This window comes from Staurois parvus, unplaced genomic scaffold, assembly GCF_062004578.1.
Source record: "Staurois parvus isolate SC_StPar_1 unplaced genomic scaffold, SC_StPar_1.0 ptg000719l, whole genome shotgun sequence".
NCBI lineage: Eukaryota > Metazoa > Chordata > Amphibia > Anura > Ranidae > Staurois > Staurois parvus.
The window spans coordinates 7,283,621-7,300,220 of NW_028318515.1; the positions used below are offsets into that span (position 1 = coordinate 7,283,621).

Sequence of the window (16,600 nt, forward strand, 5' to 3'; positions counted from 1 at the left end):
TAAATAAACTTACAAATTGAGGCCAAACTCCAGCTAATACTTTATAAGCAGTTACAGCCAACTGTTTCTTTCCTTCTGGGATAAAGGTTTTACAAAAAAAGCTGATCATTGTGAGCACCCCTGTCAGTGGTAAATCATTTTTTAATCATTTATTTTAACTGATCTGCAGGATAGCCTGTTCTGTTGAAAAACAACATACTTACTGGCTAGATCACCAGATGAAAATAAAAGAAAGAAATCCTAAGTATGAAATCCAATGTAGACTTCACATCTAAAAATTGGTATGTTGCAATATGAGAAATGTTTGTTTTTGGGTTTAATACCATTTTAAAGTTGACATTTCTGCAAACAAACCAATATCCAAATATAAAAAAAGAGCAAACAGGTGGCGCAAACACCTAGTGCACTATCCAAGTTTTATTAGAAAGTCAAAAAGACAAAAACATAGCTCTGAGGAAAGGGACTCGTCCCCGAAACGCGTCAGAGGGGGACCACACTAACAGTCAGAACACCCTGCCCTCTGTTGTGGCCATCTCGATTTCCATATCTCAAGCTTTACACACATGCTATATCTGTGAGTATGTTTTTGTCTTTTTGACTTTCTAATAAACATTGGATAATCCACTAGATGTTTGCTCCACTTGTTTGCTCTTTTTCCAGTTGTTGATTTCCCTGTCTGAGGAGGGCTGTATTCCCGAAACGTTATTCATAGTTGATTCCTGCAGCGCTGGAGAGTACACACTGTCATTATTCAAATACGACTGAGTGTACCAAGTGCTGTTCCTTTGTTTCTATGGGTGTGCCCCAATTTTAGTAAATCTCCCCCATTGTGTTCTTTCAGTGGGATAATGGAAGAACATTAGGTAAAGTGTTTATATATGCACAATCTTGTTACAAGTGGGATAATGTATAAAAACATTCATCTATGAGAAAATCATTGCATAGAAACATTCTGGGCCTGAGTTGAAAAGGCCTTTATATCCCCTTAATAGGATTGGATGTTTGAAGTGAATAGGTTTGCTTCATCTCACTTCACGCTTTAAGAAATCAGACATTATTTAGGGCAATCTACTGCATACCAAGTTTGATGTACATGCTCTATACTTCTATGATAATACCACACAGACTTGTTTTATACATAAATACTGTATGAACAATAGATACGTGCTATAAATAAAGAAAGCAACACTTATTATTGTCAACCCATCTGAATATTGCTTTGTTGTTCAGGTTTCAGAAAGATGTGACTACGTTTTTGTCAATGGGAAGGAAATGAAGGGCAAGGTCGGAGTGATGGTGAACTTCACATACCAATATCTGAGTGCATCTCTGCAGATTACCATCTGGGTTCCACGATTGCCTCTACAGATAGATATCTCTGACACTGAACTCAGCCAGATTAAAGGATGGAGAGTGCCCATTATTTTCAACAGGAGGTGGGTCTGTCTCTGTTCTTGAGCATCTTGTATCAATCACACCAAACATACACAGTAAATACACAGTATTTTATGTCATACTTGGTTATGTAATCTTTACTGGGGATAGGCAGACATGGAAGAGATGACTATTTATATGACTATATAGCAAAAAAGATATTTATCCTTGTTCACAATTTATTCTCATTTATTTGAAAACAAAATTACTTCATCCATAAATCTATAATGAAAAATAACCAGCGCATATAAATTGCAATGGTATTCTGGTATTTAATGTTTTCTTTGTAGATCTCACTACAACCTTTTAAAGTGGTTGTAAACCCTCATTGAAGTGATTGGCCTCAGGTGATACACAGAGATGAAACAAATCCTCCTACATAAGTTGTACCTGTCTATCTGCAGTCTTCTCTTGTTTACATCCCTTCAAAGTCCAGAATATATACAGTTTTCTGAGAGTTTAAGGGGGTGGAGAGCTAAAGTTACACTCTGCAGAGCTGATTGGAAGCAAGGAACACCCCCCTCCACACAGCTCACAGGAAAAGAGCTGAGGCTATCAATCTGCTGGAGGTCCCTCCCCTGTCACCTTTTTTCCCTTCTGCCAGGAAAAACCTGCCAGAAGTGATTCATGCTGATAGCAGAGGAACAAAGCAGCAGACAGAAATGACACTTGGTGCTCCTAATTGATACAAATACACACTATAGAGAAATACAGTAAGCTTTGTTCATATTTTATTTCTGAGGTTTACAACCACTTTAACTTTTAAGTGTTGGTAGGACCTTTTTACATGGACATTTATTTGATTTAGAACTTTTTTTTTCTATACTAGTTAAGAAGATTGCAAAAGCAGCTCAGAAAAATATGAAATGCAACTCATAATTTACTCAGCTTAAATGTACTGGAACTCAAATGCAAGCTGCATGTTCCTGAAAGTATACTGCATTTGCCTGTCTACACAAGCCCATAAATATGCAGAGCACACCAATAAATAATTTATTAGGAGCCAATAGAATATCAAAGCAATGTAAACTGTGCAGAATATACATTTGACATGATCTAAAGATTGAGTGTATTTGTTTAGAAATATTTGAAGACAGATTTTCTACATGTGTCAAACCTAAAGGTACTGTCCTAGGTTTATTTACATATCGTTTTTCTCTTTGTTGGTCAGTATGACAATGCATAATTGTAATAATCAAAATATAATCCGGCAGGCCCACAAGAGACAGCGATGATGACGATGAAGATGAGCGCAGAGGAAGAGGTTGTTCACTTCAGTACCAACATGCAATGGTTCGGGTTCTAACTCAGTTTGTAGCTGAAGACCCTGGCCCTCTTGGACAGCTTGTTTTTCTGTTGAGTTCTGATTGGCAGTTTGATGTGACAGATTTGGTGACAGATTTTATAAAACTGGAGGAGCCTCATATTGCAAAACTACAAGACGGAAGACTGCTAATTGGGCGGGAGGTTGGAATGACCACAATACAGGTATGCAAGGTGTTTTTATTAAGAAGCACACCACAAATATAGAATAATGGAACTTCATGTACTGTATATAAGCAATAAAAGATGTAAGGAACAATAACAAAATAAAAAGTGAGTGCACATTTGTGCATAAGGCAAAGTTATAGATAGAAGAAAATATTTCTGTTCCAGAAATATAATAACCCAGGATAACTAATTTGCATGATTGTACTCTTCAAGAATGCATGCTCATGTGACTCACAGACATCCTAAACTATAGTAACAATATTTTGTTGCTCAACTATAATCCTTTCAGTAGCTTGCATTTCCAACTCCAGCAGTCTAAGCCATTGGAACAGGTAATAAGGCCTGCCCAATCTGTCCAACTATATAAAGTTTAGGAACACTGGGGTTTATTTACTAACCCTTGGTTCACATATATGCGGCCGTGCGGGCCTCGTTTTGCATGGACACGAGAGTCCATTCATTTGAATGGACTCCTGTGCCCGTGACATGCAGGAAAGAAGTCCTTGCACTTCTTTGGAAGACGCAGCCTGCATGGGAACCTTGGTTTCCAGTACAGTTTCATTTTCCAGTGCGGGCGGCATGCCATTAGAACTAAAGGCACCCGCCCGTGGGTCCACATTTCTGTGTCCGGGTGGTGTGGCTGCATGGATTTTCATGCGGATCCGCAGCAGCACCATCTGCACAGATGCGAACCTATGGTAAAGCTGGTTCACTCAGCATCTCGTGCTCTTCTACATAGAAACCAATCAGCTTCCAGGTTTTATTGCTAAAGCTTAATTGAACAAGCTGATGTTAGAAGCTGATTGTCTACCATGTACAGCTGTACTGGATACAGAGCGAACCAGCTTTAACCGCTTCCCGTCTTCCCTATAGCAGAAGTACTGCTACAAGGCGGCATGGGTGCACAAAATGATGTGTGTATATATACGTGATTTTGCATTTCCGGGTAGGGAGAGCACCCTACCTGCACCACCATTCTCGGCCACAGCTGTCAATCACCGGATCCTGGCCGGTGATTACTCACTGGCGCCCAGTGATTGCCAAGCATCTCCAATGGGGGGGGAGAACTGTTTGTTTTAACAATTCTCTCCCCTGTCAACTTATGCACACTGCTTTTCATGGCTGTGCACAGCACAGCCATGCAAAGCAGTGTGCTTACAGTGAAGCACACAGACACAGTCCCTAGTAAAACAGCACACAGGACATAGTTAACCCTTTGATCGCCCAACATGTTAACCCATTCCTGCCCAGTGCCAATAGTAGAGTGTCAATGCTTTTTATGAACACTGATCATTGTATTGGTGTCACTGGGGATTTCAGTGACACCAAGTCAGTTCCCCCCAGTGTCAGAATACTCTCCACAGTCCTGCGGTCCTGCTATAAGTCGCTAATCGTGGCCATTACTAGCAAAAGTAAAATAAAATCCCAGTATATATACCACCATTTGTAAACTCTATAACTTTCACGTAAACCAATGAATTTACATGTATTGGGATTTTTTTTTAGCAAAAACATGTAGTAGAATACATTTTGGCCTAAATTTATGACAAAATTTGATTTTTTACATTTTCTACTGGACATGTTTAATAGCAAAAAGTAAAAAAATATTGTTATTGTCTCAAAATTATTGGTCTTTTTGTTTATAGTGAAAAAAATAAAAAATGCACAGGCAATATATTACCATCAAAAGAAAGCTCTATTTGTGGGGAAAAAAGAATGCAAATTTCATTTGGTTGCAGCATTGCATGACCGCACAATTGTCAGATAAAGTAACTTAGCGCCGTAGCGCAAAAAATGGCCTGGTTAGGAAGGGGGTAAATCCTCTAGAGGGCAAACCCCACTGCTTTTACAGAGGAAAACAACACTAGCACAAGATAACTATTGTATCCCTATTACGTTTCATTAATAACAAAGCATTTCCATATAAAAAAGTGGGGGATAGCTAATCAGCCAGTAAATAACAGATCTGGGTGCCACACTAATGTTATAGATAACTTTCCAGTAGCTTATAGAGGTTATAAGGTGAGAAAACAGCCAAAATTAAATAAAGACAATATTAGCTGAACAGCACCAAGTAATTTATAATTTTTTTTTCATCTAAGGGAATCACTGTTAGGTTCTGTTGATTAGAAATTCATATCACTTGAAAATGTCCACAGTAAATATTTTCAGAAATTTCTTGAAAATAGAGAAAATGGAGCTATATGTAAATTATTTGCTATTTTTTATTACTGTATAATAAGACAGTGCCAAAGAAAATACTGATTTCTGTTTATTTTAGCTCAGTGGGAAGGAATCTATAAATAATGGATAATCCTGCTTATTATTAAATCAGTCTCTTTGTGCATTGTAGGTGATGTCCCCTCTCTCCGATTCCATCCTAGCAGAAAAGACGGTGACAGTGCTGGATGACAAAGTGACAATAACAGACATCGGAGTGCAACTTGTCTCTGGACTGTCACTCTACCTTCAGCCCAGCACAGCAAATAACAAGGCTGTTGTAGCCACCTCCATGGCCCAGGAACTGCTGCACACTCCCAGACAGGTAGAGTCATTATTCAGGAATGTCATATTTAGGCAAAGAAGGTTAACAGAAACGCAGTCTTATTAAGATTGTGAAAAAGCCTTTACGTTGATATTACCAATATACCAATAAAAATTAGTAAATCATTTTAAAACTAGCTTAAGTACCTGAATTTGACTTGGTATCAGCCTGTTGCAATCCCCTGTACAGAAGTACTGAAACTTGGGAAAGACAGGAATGGGGAGCATGCAAATGTTCTGACAAAGAAAGCTGATAGGAGAAAAGAGTAGAATGAGAAGAGGCATTAAATGTTTTCACTGTCCAGTAGGAAGGCTGATGGTAGATAGGGCATCATGGTATTCTTTAACCTATGCTGTCACATTTTAGAGTATTCCTCTTGGATAAGACAACTATGTCTTTTCTTTTGCACAGTTTAGAATTTAATAAAGTAAAACATTAGTAGTATAGGAAACAACAGTGTTAAAGTGGAACTAAAAGTTAAATACTCACTTATCCAATGGTCCTTCACCGATGCCAGCACCTTCTTCTGAGTGCTGGTCTTCATTGGCTGGCACGGGATGACATGCAAGCATGTGCAGGAGCCAGTCATGCCAACACCCAGTGACCAGCATAGTAATAGGGTTATCACCTCATCCCTTTAAAACTGAACATATATTAATTACATGGGTTCTGTGGCTAATTAATCGCAGAAAAGGTACTCAGTGAGTTTAGTTACCACCTTAATCAGCCACAGAACCTGTGCACTTAATGTGTTCGGTTTTAAATGGATCAGGTGGCAACCATACACGGTAAGCTGAGCCACCTATGCACAGTTCAATTTACAATGCCAGAGAAGACAGCGAGCAGGCAGGCAGGCAGAGGCATTTATCGCAGAAGAGACATTGTATTTATTTTCTGCAATAAAAGCTCGCCTGCTCACTGTTTCTTAAAGAGTACTTTAGTTCCACTTTAAGTACCCATGTCAATGACCTTCTCTGTCTTGAAAAGATGCTGCTGCTGAAGAATCTTTCAGATGCCAGGTTCTCCTCTGCAATTCTCTGCACTTTTCGGTGCTGTCTACTAACTACTATGCCACTACAAGACACAGCAGTTACATCAGCATGTTTATGGCTTAAAGCAGCCTTTCTCAACCAGGGTGCCCAGGCACCCTGGGGTGCCTTGAGATTTCATCAGGGGTGCCTTATCAAAATGTCTAAAAATTGCCCAAAACTTGCATACAAGCCAGCGGGTGGAACAAGCCTGCCTTTTAGTTACACAAAGCCACGGGTTTTCGTTGTACCCCTTTACAACCTTCTAGCCGCCGGGGTCCTGACAACCAATGACATCATCAGTTTATAAGGAGGATGTCAGCTGCCTGCACAGCACCCTAGTTTGACCCTCCCCTGCCCCTCTTCATCAGTGCTGGGGTCACATTAGCTCAGTGATAGATAAAAACAGGGAGAAAAGAAACACTGGAATACTAGTCAGTATGAGTGTAAAAAAGTGTATTTGCTTTGGAAGAATAAATTGCCTCTAATGTTGGGTGTCCTACATGTGTGGATGTTGCTGCGTTATATAAAACTATTAGAATAGTTTTTCACATTTTAGAATGGGGTGCCTCAGGACTGTCCATAATTTTAAAGGGTGCCTCAAGACTGTCCATAATTATACAGGGTGCCTTGACTGAAACAAGGTTGAGAAACACTGACTTGAAGAATACGAAGATCAATTGTACAGGCAGCGGGACAGATAAGCATTAAAAGTCTTCTATTTCATGCAGCATTTTTTTATCGTCTAGGTGGCAATAGAGTTATTTTAAGACACACTTTTGTATTGCTCTTAGCAATCAAATAGCTTGATTGGTTTGCTTGAAAAAAGTGACACAAACTGAGTGGACACTATGAAGAAGAACATTTTTACCTTTATCAGACATATCTTACATTATGACCTATAATTATTTCTAAGCACCATTATTGAGCACAATTTCTTAAGGAAGGATGTAACTGATAAATTTAATGTCATTTTACTGTTCACAAGCACAGATGATTCGATGTGGAAATTAACTGTAAGCAGGCATTTTACATTTACAATTTCTATAACAAGAATGTCTTGGGAATCACTTGAAGTGTCTCGTATTCCCAATAGAAAGGCCTTAAACTTAAATAAAAAAGTTGCCATGATTTAGTGTAGTGTCCTTCAGAAAGCTGTTTCTGCAAATCCTATGAACCACATCAATAAATCCAGTCCTATTCCTGACAAGGTTCTCCAATTACTATCAACAGATCAAGATGGATTGGAAGCTGCTTATCTGAAGGGGAATGAAAGAGATGCCTGCCCTCATCCTGATCACTTAGTGGCAGGACTGACAGATTGTGTTTGTTAATTACTAAGCAGCTACATCTCATTTTACCTGATTGGAAATAGCATTGTCGGCCTTCATTGCTGGCAGTTACCTTTATTAAGCACCTGCTTACTGCTTGTCAAGTCAATACAAAATGTTACATTGAAGCGGAGGTTTTTCCTAACACGGTGATCAGACATTGACTTTTTCTCCACAACACTTGTTAAAAACTAATTCATGAATGAGCTTGCTACCTCCATCTGAAATTTAAAATCTAAAGTTGAGTTCTGACTTTTTCTATTGATGCCCGAATATAGGAGAACCAATGACTTGCATATTTTTATATTCATCTATCTGCATTCTGACCTGGGTGATCTGTGGAATATCACACAGGGTTGAAATCTAGGCAATTGTAACTCATGGAATGTAATTAGGTGAATGTAAAAAAAATCATCAGATTTGGAGATTAGCTTGCTTTTAACTACCATCGTTTCCTTAATAGCATCCTCAGAATAGCATATTTTACTGCTTTCGGTCATTTAAAAGTCAACTAAAACACAGAGGGGATGATTTACTAAAGGCAATTAGGTTGTTCACTTTGCAAGAACATTTTCACTTTACAAGGGAACTTTCCCATAGCTTACTGAATGGGGTAAAGCTTTGATGACTTCCATCATCCAGACATGAGCAAACAAAAATACAGGGGTTTTTTTTTCCATGCATGTGATTCGGTATTCTTTACAAAGTGAATTTACACCACATTCTCTAAGCTTTAGTGAAAACTCCCTTACAATGTAATCAACCTATTTACCTACTAAATTAATCCAAAGAGCCTCAGTACTTCCCTTTTGTATAAAGGTATAATTGATTGTAATATTCAGGTTTACTTCTATTCGTTTGTTTTCTCTGTGATGTAATCTGTCTTCTTTTCTTAACAGTTTTTTTTTGTGTATCCTTTTTTACACTTCTGTTTTTTTAAACTTTGTTGGTGAGCATATGTACTTATAACTAACAGTTCATGGGACAGTTCATTTCTCAGTTAAGAAGCAGTGCATTCTGAGATTTTTTTGTTTCTCTTAAAGTTCAGTTTTAATGCATGAATCTTAAGGTCCCCTCCCCTAGACTTTAAATATAGCATAGTAGAAATGCAGTCCAACATTCATTTCTATGTGACCCTTGACCACACAGCATATGTTGACATTTTACAGGTATTTGAATGGTGCTGACAATTTACAGAATGCTTCACATACTGTGCATTCAGTCTCAAGGAGCTTACACTCTAAGATCCCTATCTCACATACATACTAGGGCCAATTTAGACAGGATCCAAATAACCTACTAGCATTTCTTTGGAGTGTAGGAGGAGATTTGAGTCTCTGGAAGAAACCCATGAAAACACAGGGAGGACATGCAAACACAATTCAAACAGTGTCCTGGCCAGGAATTAAACTGAGGACTCCACAGTGATTCAAACTGAGGCAGAACTGGTAACCAATAAGCCACTGGCTACCTTGTTTAAAATCTCCCCAGCCCTGCACTGTAGCCCAATCAGTACAATGGAAATCCAGTACACAGATTGTAAACCTGTTGATAAGCCTTCTTTTGATGTGAGTGTAATTTTGCCCAGGCATGGACTGGAGGATCTCTGGGAAGCTGCATTTCGGGTAATTATGTTATATTATAAAAATTCTGGTGAAAGGGCTTAGTAAGGATAAGGGCACTATTCTTACCTATCAGATAAGATTATCAAGGAAATTTGTAAGTGGCAGTGCATAAATTATTTAAAATATGCTACAAGGGGATTAACCTCCCTAGCGGTATGATTATGTCCATATTTCTGTGCTGAAAGCGGTACTTTTTTGCATGGAAATATGTATTTTTTTTTATTGTAGGCCTGTAATTTTTAGGAATAACTCACTGAAATCTGTCTGAACAAGAGTCTAGTAAACATTCCGGGTATGATAAAACTTGAAACACAAAATCATAAATTATAATTTAATAAATAATCATAAAAATAATAATATAATAATAATACATTTAATTCAATAATATAATCAAACCAAAAACACTGACATTTGAAATATAGCGCCAAGTTCGCTGAGCAAAGTCGCAAAATCGTTTTCAGCGTCTGATGACGAATTTCCCCACGAATCATTATCACTCAATTCTGCAAATGGTTCTGATTTACTATCGCCGTTCTCTAGCCAGTCTAAAACCGCTTTTGACCAAAAGGGATGCTTTTTGGAGACCATGGACTTTTCTAAGTTTCCAGGCAGAAAGTCAAAATGCAGGCAGGGCACAGGACAAAGCACTAGGGACAAAATGTATGTGAAATGGTTTGATACAATAATGTTTTACTATGTCAAATTCATTTCTAAGAGAATGACAGTTTCTAAAAACTTTTAAATTTGCCGCCGTTCCGGCCCCCATACGTCCCGACGCTCGCAGGGACCAGAACACAGAAGCCAACTGCCGGCATCGGCCGGAGGAGATGGCCGGGGACGCTGCAGGGGACGCATTGCGGGAGCGAAGGACAAGGTAAGCGCTGTAGGGAATCCCTGTGCAACGCCGCATGGTAAGCCCGAGTGTAGCTCGGGGTTACCGCTTTTGGTACTGAAACTTTACCCCGAGCTAGACTCGGGAATACCACCAGGAAGGTTAAAGCAGAAATTCACCTAAAAAGGGAAGTTCTGCTGATTCTCCCCCTCCTCTTCCACTTTTGGCAGGTGTTTTTTTTGTAGGGAGCGGGTATCTATTTTGCCTAGACAATCCCAATGGAAGTGCTCCACTGTTCCCTGCCCACAACCTCCTGGGACATGTCACAGGTCCCAGGAGGATGCAGGACCATTCACAAAGCACAGTGCAGCTCGTGCATGCACAGCGGAGAACCGGCTGTGAAACTGCAAGGAATCGCAGCCAGCTTCCCACAGTAAAAATGGCGGCGACGGGGATCTGAGGCCAGTGCTGGATCCGTAGGCTAGTAAGTGTCTCTTTATTAAAAGTCAGCAGCTACAGTATTTGTAGCTGCTTACTTTAAGAACCTCTTTAGGCATATATACAAATTGTATGTGTCAGTACATGTGATGCATTGGATGTTTACATTTTTGAATTGCAAGGATGAACTTGCACTTTAAAGACCCACTTTACTGTATTCTGGTAAATGCATGGGGTTAACACCAATGTTTGTAGTATTTAGTTTATGTATATGAATTTGAATGCTTTGTTTTACAAGTCTTTACATTTTTCTTATCCTTTACATGAAAGCGAAGCTGTTCAGCAAAAGTAACGGTTACAGGTGTTGTGACAAACTGTTATGCTGAAAGTGGAATATACATTGGTCTGCTTTTTCCAAAAGGAAAGAAATAATTTTTTTTTTTGCTTATATTTCCACTTTAATACATTGTTCCACTTATGGTGGCTAAATAGTGCCATTCCAAATCCATTGTTTTTGACGTAATGCTTGCAGTTAATGGTAGCACTCTTTTTGGAACAAATATTTTGAAAATCTGTATTATTTCCCATTTAATATGTATTGCTGAATTAATCAAAACATTTATAATTTTCTGTAATATGTAGACATTTAAGGCATATTCAAGGAATAAACTTGACTGAAGCAAAAAGAGAAGTTGAACTAGTAATAATCCATTGCCAATCTAATAACGTAAAAACAACTCAATAATTTAAGTAAAGCTTGAATTAAAAAACTGAACCACAAAAACAGATCAACTAAAGAAAAGGCAGTGCAATCTGCTGAGCAAGTACTTGGGTCATAAAGCTCTAAATTTTTGGTGTGGTGAATTCTTTGGTGGGAAATTTACTAAAAATGGTTGCAATTATTCTTTCACTTTCCATCTGCTTTGCTTAAAAACCAAAGTTACTCAGTCACATGGGTTAAAAAGAGTCTAATGTCTATCAACTTCAACCAAAAACATTTCTTTAATTTACTGGGCTAGATTTTTCTCCAAAAATTAATGGTGATAGCTTTGAATTCTCCATTTTAGAACTAGCCCTAGAAGGCATAATTAAAGAAAAGCAGCATTTCAATGAAGTTAAACAAAGCAAAATTGTCTGATTTCACTAGTGCTTTATAGAGTCCTCTGGTAAATGAGAGAAAACAACATGATAATAAATAGTGGCAGCTATTGTAGTGAAACACTGAAAATCAATGTACCGAACATGATGATAAATGAGAATCAGAAGTGCTTCTACTGTTGTTAAAGACTGTGAGCAGTATTGTAAGACTGAGATGCATTCAACCCACTGGGATATGTGACTTTCATCAAACATTGGGACTTTGCTGTATATGTGACTTTTACAAAATATTCACAGCAGGTGAATCTTCCTGATGTAAGTGTTTTGAATGACAGTGGTTGATTCACTTGCCCTGCAGTGAATGTTTGGTGAATGTCACATTCACAGCTTTATAAATATCTCTCTTTGCAAAAAAAAGAAACTAGCACAAAACATGAGTTGCCCATAGTGACCATGATGATTTTTCTGTAAAATAATAGGTGAATCTAGATTGGCTGTTCTTGAGAGCAACCCCAATATTGTTTGTTTGGGTGTTTTTTGACAGTTTGATAGTCCAAGATAGTTTCTGAGTGTATGCAGGGCAGCATCTGCCTTAAGTGACTCTCCATATCAATCCATCCTTCTCAGCAGAACATTTGTTGCCATTGATTTACCCTCACCGCTTGCTCTGGTGACAACTCCAAAATGTTTTATTTCCCTTCACATCCTGTCACCTTGACAAATAAAGGGGTGGCTTGCCCTAGCAGGGACACTGACGGCAACAAAACTTAACAGAAGGTCTAACCCATTCCCAACCGATCCAAAGCTAAACATTTAAAGTAGATATACCCTTAACACACACTTTTAACCCAAATGAAGTCTCAATAAAAATGATATAAACACTTTTCAGGTGCAGCAAAATGGTAAGTCCTACTGTTGGTTTGCTTACTGAATCAGCTCCGGCTCTCCTAAATCAGCCTGTCCCCTAGAAGTGATCTTGAGTTGAGGACTGCTATGCTTCATGTGTCAACAGGCTCACACCCCCCTGATGAGACAGAGCTACAGCATTCCAATCAGCGGGGAGCATAAGCAATGCTGGTTGTTTAGCTCCGTCTTAGTGGGGAGTGTGTTGGACTACTGCAGAGAGACCTCTGCTCCCACTCTGTGCAGTGGCCTCAATCTGCAGACAAATTGTAGAGGACAGGCTGATTTAGGGAAGTTTAACCTGCTTTAGTAAACAAACCAATGGCAAGACTTTAACAACTTCAATACCGGGTACTTTTACCCCCTTCCTGTCCTGTCTTTGTTTCTGTTATACAATTTTGAAAATAAATAATTGTTCTTCATATATTTAGGCCAATATGTATTCTGCTACATTTCTTTGGTGAAAATAACCCAAATCAGTATTTATTATTTACACTGTAGGAAAGTTATAGAGTTCACAAACTATGGTATATATCAGAAAACCGATCAGTCCTGAAGTACTGACGGCCAATCTAATTTCTTGAAGCCCCAAAATGTCAGAACAGTACAGATATCCCCCCAAATGACCCTTTTTTGCAAAGTAGACAGTCTGAGGTATTTAGTAAGAGGCATGGCGAGTTTTTTGAAGTCGTAATTTTTTTTATCATAATTGTTTGGAAAATGAAGAAATTGAAAAAAAAAATCACTTTTTTTTTAAACATACTGTCACCAGTGCAGTACAGTGTCATCATACAACTGGTGTGGTGGTGATCAGGGACACTGACTGGTGACAGTACAAAAAAAAAATTTTTTTTTCAATTATTTTATTTATTTAAAATTTGTATTACTTTTTTTTCATAATACACTGTGACGAGAGTAGTAGAGTGGTGACAGTACGGAAAAAATTTTTTTTTCTATTAGTTTATTTATTTAAAATTTTTATTACTTTTTTTTTTTCATAATAGAGTAGTATAATGTTACCATAGTAACACTGTACTACTTTGGGGAAGTGATCAGTATTTTTTTTTTATCCATTAAGTTGCTTATAACAAAGAATTTATTTGCTATAAGCAAGCATTTAGCTGAATGAATTTGATTAATTCAGTTTTTTTGTGATTAGCTGTGATTGGCTACAACTAATCACATGACACAGATGGGCTGTGATTGGCCCAGTCTGTACATCACTGTGACCAATCACAGTTAATGACACAATTGTATACAATGGATGGCATGAAAGGAAGCCATTCATTGTTTACAATTGTCATGTGACCTGCTGTGATTGGTCACAGCAGATCACATGATACTGGCAATCGGCCAGTACACAGAGCTGTTATCAAGATGGCAAGGAACGATCAGGGAAAGACATCATATGATGCCCCCCCCCCCGGATCGTCGAGAGTCCCGCTCGGACATCATTCTGCTATTGGCCGGGCTGGAACAGGTTATATAAATGTATTTATATAATTTTTAATGAGACTTCAATTGGACTTTAAATACACAAATTAACATTTGTAATTTATACCTCAATTCACATCTTATGTTTCAGAATTTATTATTTAAAAGGTAATGTGTACATTTAGTATGGATTTATCAATATTTTTCAGTATTCATCATTGATTACTTTAGCAAGCTTGAATTAGCTGATAAATTGTGCAGTCAATTATTTTACCAAAATTATTATTTATTACTGATCACTTTTACATGGCAGCAGAAATTTAAAATTCATTAAAATACAATTTGCATTGGAGATTTCCATAAACGAGTAAATTCATAAAGTACAGCTATCAATAGCATATGATTTATGTGTACTCATCACTGAAATGATCACTGAAATGGCCAATATTACTGATCACTGTAATGGCCAATCAAAGGCTATTGATCACTGTAATGATCACTGTAATGATCACTGTAATGGCCAATTAAAGGCTATCACAGCAATCCGGTAATCGGGGACTAGGACTTCTCTCAGGGAGAGCCTGGCCTCTGTGCTGAGAGTACATGCTCAACTGCGCTCCCAGCACAAACTTAGGAACATGTACATATAGGCAGCATCTAGGTTTTAAAGCCTTTCTCCTGGATACCGTATATATGTGTTACTGTGATGTAAAGGGGTGACAGTAGTAGTTGAAAGAACAGTACACCCCTTCACAAAACATGAAAAGCAGAACTAACTCACAACAACCTCTGCACACACATACCTTTTTGGATGATTTTCTTCTGTCACCCATGCCTTTTGGTGTAACTGGCTGAGCATATGAAAAATGCAGTACAAAACCCAGAGGCTCTGTACTATCATAATTCTCTAACCAATGAGAATCTCTCTGAGCTTTCTTTGTTCCAGGATTTTATCCCGGAGGAAAGATGGGTGCTGTTTTCAAATGCCTGGACTGCTACATCAGGTAGCATGGCCAGTGAAACATAATCATCCAAGGAAGTAAGTGAAGTGGGTACCAAGGGTGTGCGGTAGGAGTTTGTTTACATTTTCAAGTTTTGTGAAAATGTGAGCTATCCCTTTAAGTTAGCATTATTTCATTGTACAATCTTCAGTATTGTATTTATTTTATTAAATATCAACTGTATTGAATAAATTGATTAAACAGCCGAAGTAGATAGTCATAAAACAAAGATTGCTTATTCAATTTGAATATTATTTACATATAATTGTTTTCTAATAACTGATTAGAAGAGATGCTAATATTCCATAAAGGTTAAGGCTATCACTGAAATAGATGGCTGTCTTTAACACAGTAATGCAACTGTGTGCTCTGATACCATGCAACTTCATCTTACAGTGAATCCATCTTCCTTTATACAGTGTTCTGTAATTACACATTTGTGTATACAGTACTTGCCAAGAATCCATAGACCTTTCATCTGTGCCCCCTATTCCAATGTAGCATTACTTTCCCCAGACACAGAGATGTGGAAGATCCTGGCGCACCATAGTGTTGACTAGAAATGGGAAGGCACAGAAAAAATGGAAAAATTGGGGGGAAATTTTTTTTTCTGCGTTTTTTTTTTTTTAGATAACTGGAAAATAAGAAGTGTGGAATATGTTCTTCTAGAATGATAAGTAATATATTTATGACATGGTATTCAAACTATATAACAAGGAGACCTAATGAACGAATTCTGAGACTTCATGTAAAATCTTAAATTATTTCAAGTTCTCTCAGTTGAAGACAAGCAAATCCTCAAGTAATAGTGTACTTCTCAATGCAGTTCATATGCATTTCTAGTACTAGGGGGCACTGCAAGGGAAAGACTCCAGTTTAGTTTGCTTTTGGGCTCCATCTTGTACCTCCTAAAGTTAGATGACTGTCAAGATACAATAGATGACTGGCCCTAATTGACAGGTAAGAGGGTAAAGTTGTCTGACAAATTAGTTTATCTTTTTTAACCTTTAAATGATTCCTATTAATGTTCTCCACCATCACAACATAATGTTTAGCTATAGTCTGCTCAATAAATTGGTTTGTCTTTTTCTCCTTTCAGTAATATGGTGAGGCAAACATCTTTGTAGCGCAATTTCTGCTGAGAGCTGCAATTTGCAAATATTGTGAGAAGAAATATTATTTTTCAAATGCTACAAAGATGACAAAACGTATCCTTGCATGCCAGAGGTGCCCTAAAGACATTAAAAATACTTTATGGAATAAAATGATGAGGACCATAATGAAAGTGCGAGTAGCTTTTCCTTAAAAAGTTCTCATTCCAGAAACACTCTGCTGTTTCTCCACCAGCAACATCTTCAAGTAAGAAAGTGTTGCAAACCACAGCCTCCCAATAATACACAATATCTTAATTTATAGATAAAATGATATCTGGAAATCAGA

General features: G+C 37.9%; 1 protein-coding gene across 1 annotated transcript in view; it reads left to right on the top strand.

Moving 5' to 3' along the window:
- TMEM132C (transmembrane protein 132C) overlaps positions 1-16,600 on the top strand; it is a 681,352-nt gene that overhangs the window by 654,464 nt on the left and 10,288 nt on the right. Inside the window, exons 6-8 of the mRNA XM_089653717.1 lie at positions 1,231-1,436; positions 2,649-2,922; positions 5,279-5,470. Coding sequence (XP_089509843.1) covers positions 1,231-1,436; positions 2,649-2,922; positions 5,279-5,470 — 672 coding nt within the window. The remainder of the gene's footprint in view (positions 1-1,230; positions 1,437-2,648; positions 2,923-5,278; positions 5,471-16,600) is intronic.